We start from the raw sequence: 6,000 nt of genomic DNA, 5'->3' as shown, positions 1-6,000 counted from the left end.
TTCCCTGGCTAGTTGGTCTCTCACTGACTCTGCCCAGGCCTGACTCAGTGTAGGGCAACAGGCTTAGTGTCTTGGAGCATCTGAGGCAGCAATGGAGGTGGAGGCAGCTGCAGCAGCAGAGGCGATTCCCCTCCCTGCTCCCACTCTCTCCCATTTGCCTGAACCCTCGCATCCTGATGAGCTAGAGATCTCCTTGGAGAGCCTCTAGTACACAGGTCCACACAAGAACTGCTTTTTTTTGAACATTAAAATAACTTAACATTATTTTTGAAGGGAGTAAGTGTATGAAGATAGAGTAGAATATTCTACACATAGGGAAAAATTCTAATGAAGACACTTGAAAAGTTATTGTAGATGTTTATTATTGGAAATGCATCCAGCTGTCAAAGTATTTTTCTTCATCACAAAATAGTAAGGATTTACACAATCCAAGGAGAAAAGAACCAAAAAAATTTTTTTGACCTGTGTACTACTTCTTAAAAGGGTCTCCGAAATCTTGAGAATTATCATACTCAGTAATGAAACAGTTGAGTTCTTCAACACAGCGCTCACTCATTTCCTGTAAATTTTGTCTCAGTGCAAACTGGATAGACTTTTGTAATGAGGGGTCTTTGTCAAGCAGCATTTTCACCACTATTGCAAAAGTCTCACAATATTGTAGGTAAACCTCCTCGATCTGTTTGGTCTTCGATATGATGGCTTTAGTGCGGCTGCTAAGTTGGCTGTCTTCATTCATTGCTATGGCATTTTCTGTATTTGACTTGGGTCCTTCTGTCTGATCAATAACTAGGGGTGCCATGGATCTCACCTGAAACTTAGAAATTTCAGTCAAGTGATTTTTGTTGGACTGCTCTAGTGTTTCGTTAGCCCACTTGCTTTCAGCCTCAGCAAGTTCCTTCTCAGTTAGCTTGATGGTTTTGTCTAACATCTTGGATGAAGAAACTGCTGATGATCTTGGGGATGAATTATCTCTTGAAATTTTCAAAGATTGCTTGGATCCATCTTTAAGTGTATTCTGAGACTTAGGAGATAAATGTGTCTTACTTTGCTCCAGAGCATAGCTTCTACCACTGATAATGGAGCCAGATCTGTTGTGTTGGGAGTTCTTCCACCCTGCAGTTGATTCTCTGACGAAAGGAGCATCCCTTTTATGGGGAGACCGATCTCTTGCATAATGAGAAGACCGATCTCTTGCATAATGGGAAGACCTATCTCTTGCATACTGGGAAGACCGATCTCTTGCATACTGGGGAGACCGATCTCTTGCATAATGAGAAGACCGATCTCTTGCATAATGGGGAGACCGATCTCTTGCATAATGGGGAGACCTATCTCTTGCATAATGGGGAGACCGATCTCTTGCATAATGGGAAGACCGATCTCTTGCATACTGGGGAGACCGATCTCTTGCATACTGGGAAGACCGATCTCTTGCATACTGGGAAGACCGATCTCTTGCATACTGGGAAGACCGATCTCTTGCATACTGGGAAGACCGATCTCTTGCATACTGGGAAGACCGATCTCTTGCATACTGGGAAGACCGATCTCTTGCATACTGGGGAGACCGATCTCTTGCATAATGGGGAGACCGATCTCTTGCATACTGGGGAGACCGATCTCTTGCATACTGGGGAGACCGATCTCTTGCATACTGGGAAGACCGATCTCTTGCATACTGGGGAGGCCGATCTCTTGCATAATGGGGAGACCGATCTCTTGCATAATGGGGAGACCGATCTCTTGCATAATGGGAAGATCGATCTCTTGGATGATGGGAAGAGAAGGTTTTTCTTCTAAGACCACCTCTCCTGTTCCTGTAGTTAGGCTGCCAGCTTGCAGAATGATAATTTCTTCTTGATCTTCTCTGATCACGAAAAAAACTCTGACCCTCATCACACACTCGGAAGGCATCATGACTGTAATATCCGTCACCAGGTCTGGCTAGCAGAGGTGGTATGTTGTCAAACAGAGGAGGTGGTTTCTTTGGCACATTAACTACTTGAGGTGGTATCTTGTCCAGCAGAGGTGGTTTCTTTGGCACATTAACTACTTGAGGTGGTATCTTGTCCAGCAGAGGTGGTTTCTTTGGCACATTAACTACTCGAGGTGGTATCTTGTCCAGCAGAGGTGGTCTCTTTGGCACATTCACTACTTGAGGTGGTATCTTGTCCAGCAGAGGTGGTCTCTTTGGCACATTAACTACTTTATGGTAGCCATCACTGGGATGGTTTTGAGGTGGTACTCGTTCTCTCTGAAACTGTCCGTAGCCATATCGAACTCCAGACCACATTTCTTCTTTTGGGGAAGCTACTACTTTCCACTTCTGGGATGCAGTCAATGATGCAGTCGCTTCTCTGTAGAGATCTACAAAAGAGGAAACAAATTAAAACCTTAAAAATATACAGAAATATACAATTAAACAGGTGAAGGAAATAAATAAAACTGCAATACCTGGAAGCAGAAATAGAAGCAATAAAGGAAACAAAAACTAGGGAATCCTACAGATAGAAAACCTAGTGAACACCCATGGAAGGAGTTACAGAGACAAAGTTTGGAGCTGAGATGAAATGATGGACCATCTAGAGACTACCATATCCGGGGATCCATCCCATAATCAGCCTCCAAACGCTGACACCATTGCACACACTTGCAAGACTTTGCTGAAAGGACCCAGATATGGCTGTCTCTTGTGAGACTATGCCGGGGCCTAGCAAACACAGAAGTGAATGCTCACAGTCAGCTATTAGATGGATCACAGGGCCCCAATGGAGGAGCTAGAGAAAGTACCCAAGGAGCTGAAGGGATCTGCAATCCTATAGGTGGAACAACAATATGAACTAATCAATACCCGCCTAGAGCTCGTGTGTCTAGCTGCATATGAATCAGAAGATGGCCTAGTCGGCCATCAATGGAAAGAGAGGCCCATTGGTCGTGCAAACTTTATATGCCTCGGTACAGGGGAACGCCAGGGCCAAGAAGGGGGAGTGGGTGGGGGAGCATGTGGGGGACTTTTGGGATAGCATTGGAAATGTAAATGAAATAAATACCCAATTAAAAATACAAGAGAAAAAAAAAAGAAAACCTAGTGAAGATAACAGGAGAAACAGATGCAAGCAACACCAAAATAATATAAGAAACAGAAAAGAGAACTTCAGTTATAGAAGATACAATAGATGAAATTAATACATCAGTCAAAGAAAATTGTAAATCTAAAAATTTCCTGTCATAAAAAAATTCAGGAAATCAGATACTATGAAAAGACCTAACCGAAGAATAATCGGAATACTGGTTAGTTCATATTGTTGTTCCTCCTATAGGGTTGCACAACCCTTTAGCTCTTTGGGTACTTTCTCTAGCTGCTTCATTTGGGACCCTGTGTTCCATCTAATAGATGACTGTGAGCATCCACTTCTGTATTTGCCAGGCATTGGCATAGCCTCACAAGAGGGAACTATGTCAGAGTCCTGTCAGCAAAATCTTTCTGGCATATGCAATAGAGTCTGGGTTTGGTGGTTGTATACGGGATGGATCCCCAGGTGGGGCAGTCTCTGGATGGTCTTTCCTTCTATCTCAGCTCCGAACTTTGTCTCTGTAACTCCTTCCATGGGTATTTTGTAAGTATCCACACTTTGGTCTTTCTTCTTCTTGAGTTTCATGTGTTTTGCAAATTTTATCTTGGATATTCTAAGTTTCTGGGCTAATATCCACTTATTAGTGAATGCATATCATGTGTGTTCTTTTGTGATTGGGTTACCTCACTCAGGATGATATCCTCCAGATCCATTCATTTGCCTAAGAATTTCATAAATTCATTGTTTTTAATTGCTGAGTAGTACTCCATTGTGTAAATGTACCACATTTTCTGTATCCAAGCTGTGTCTCTAGTTGCATATGTAGCAGAGGATGGCCTAGTCAGCCAGCAATGGGAGAAGAGGCCTTGACATTGTGAAGATTATATGCCCCAGTACAGGGGAATGCCAGGGCCAGGAACCTAGAGTGGGTGAGTTGGGGGGCAGAGCGGGGGGGGGGGGAGGGTATAGGGGGCTTTGGGGATAGCATTTAAAATGTAAATGAAGAAAATATCTAAGGAAAAACTCATTTAATTTTAAGGAATTCTTACTACCATAAAAATTTTGTAATGATTTTATGATTTTATGAAAAAAAAAAAAAAGAATAGTCGGAATAGAAGAAGGTGAAGCGGCCCTGCTCTGAGGCCCAGAAAATATTTTCAACAAAATCATAGAAAACTTCCCCAACCCAAAGAAAGAGATGCCTACAAACATACAATAAGCTTATAAAACACGATTTAGACTGGACCACATGATAATCAAAACACAACTCTACAGAACAAAGAAAGAATATTAAAAGCATCAAGGGAAAAAGGCCAGGTAACTTACCAAGGCAGACCTGTCAGAATTACATCTGACTTTCCAGAGAGACTCAAAAAGCTATAAGGTCCTGGAAACAGTTCTTGCTGCTTCTTAAAAACCCACCTAGACTACCACACAAAGCAAAATTCTCAGTTACCATAGATGGAGAAATCAAGATTTCAAAACAAATCTGAATTCAAAAAAATATATATCCACAAATACAGCCCTATAGAAAATACTAAAAGGAAAAGTCCACCCCAAGAAGGATAACTACATCCAAGAAAACACATGAAATAAGTAATTCCATACCAGCAAAAACAAGGAAAGTATGTGTGCATGCAGAAGTGCTTGCACACACACACACACACACACACTTAATTCAAAAGCCTGTATTCCACCTAATTGGAAAATCTTAGAGAAATGGAGGGTTTTCTAGACAGATACCAATTACCAAAGTTAAATCAAGATCAGGCACGCTATTTAACTGGCCTTGTAACTCCTAAAGAAATAGAAGCAGGGAAATGCAAATCAAAACAATTCTCAGGTTCCATCTTACGCTGGTCAGAATGGCTAATATCAAATACTCTAGTGACAGCACATGCTGGTGAAGATGTGGACCAAGAGAAACATTCCTCCATTGCTGATGGGAGTACAAACTTATACAACAACTTTGGAAATCAATTTGGCAGTTTCTCAGAAAACTGGGAATAGTTCTACCTCAAGACCCAGCTATACCACTCCTGAGAATACACACACACACACACACACACACACACACACACACACACACACACACACAATGTTCCACCATCCCATAAAGACACTTGCTCAAATATCTTTATAGCAACTTTATTTGTAATGGACAGAAACTGGAAACAACCTATATGTCCCTCAACTGAAGAAGGAATAAAGAAATTGTGGTACATCTACACAATGGAACTATTAAAAACAAAGGCATCATGAATTTTGCAGCCAAATGGATGGATCTTGAAAATATCATCCTGACTGAGGTACCCCTGTGTTCACTTATAAGTGGATATTAGCCATAAAATACAAGATGCACATGCCATACTCCACAGACCCAAGGAGGCTTGACAGGAAGAAGGATTCATGTAAGATTATTGAGTACTACTTGTAATGGTCATTGTAACTGGCACAGAGTCAGGTGTGGGGAGGGGTAGGGAGATGGCCAGATGGCCATGAGAATGAATAGAAACCCACAATGACAGGGGCTGGGGGAGTTAGGGGGCATCTTCTGGGAAAGACAGAGACCTGGGATAGGTGAGGTATCCAAGAATCAATGGGGGTCTCCTTAGCTGTGACTCACAGCATTGGGAATATATAGCCTGGGAAGGCTGCCTCCTGTGGCCAGGCAGGAACCTCAGTGATGTAATAGGGATACCAACACACCCACAAAACTTTCAACCCAAAACCTATCCTATCTAAAAGAAATGCAGGGATTGGGGGTGGAGCAGTGAATGGCCAAACCAATAACTGACCCAACTTGACATGCATCCCATGGGCAAGCACTAATCTATAACAGTTAATGATACTCTCTGTTATGCTTGCAGACAGGAGTCTATCATGGGTGCCAACTGAGAGGCTTCCCCCAGCAGCTGACTCAAGA

At 42.4% G+C, this 6,000-nt stretch overlaps 1 protein-coding gene across 7 annotated transcripts in view; it reads right to left on the bottom strand.

Annotated features, from left to right (window-relative positions):
- Nucleotides 1–340: 340 nt before the first annotated feature.
- Nucleotides 341–6,000, bottom strand: part of Gm15246 (predicted gene 15246) — a 49,763-nt gene continuing 44,103 nt past the window's right edge. For 6 of the 7 annotated variants that reach the window (XM_011247887.3, XM_030251177.1, XM_030251178.1 and 3 more), the window contains one exon: nucleotides 341–2,367. In XM_011247887.3, the coding sequence (XP_011246189.1) occupies nucleotides 470–2,367 (1,898 nt within the window). In that variant the 3' untranslated portion in view covers nucleotides 341–469. The remainder of the gene's footprint in view (nucleotides 2,368–6,000) is intronic. The other variant, NM_001361166.1, reaches the window with a different exon arrangement.

Source organism: Mus musculus, chromosome X (assembly GCF_000001635.26).
Source record: "Mus musculus strain C57BL/6J chromosome X, GRCm38.p6 C57BL/6J".
Taxonomy (NCBI): Eukaryota; Metazoa; Chordata; class Mammalia; order Rodentia; family Muridae; genus Mus; species Mus musculus.
The sequence above is the reverse complement of the archived record's forward strand: the minus strand, read 5'-3'. Positions and strand labels throughout refer to the sequence as shown.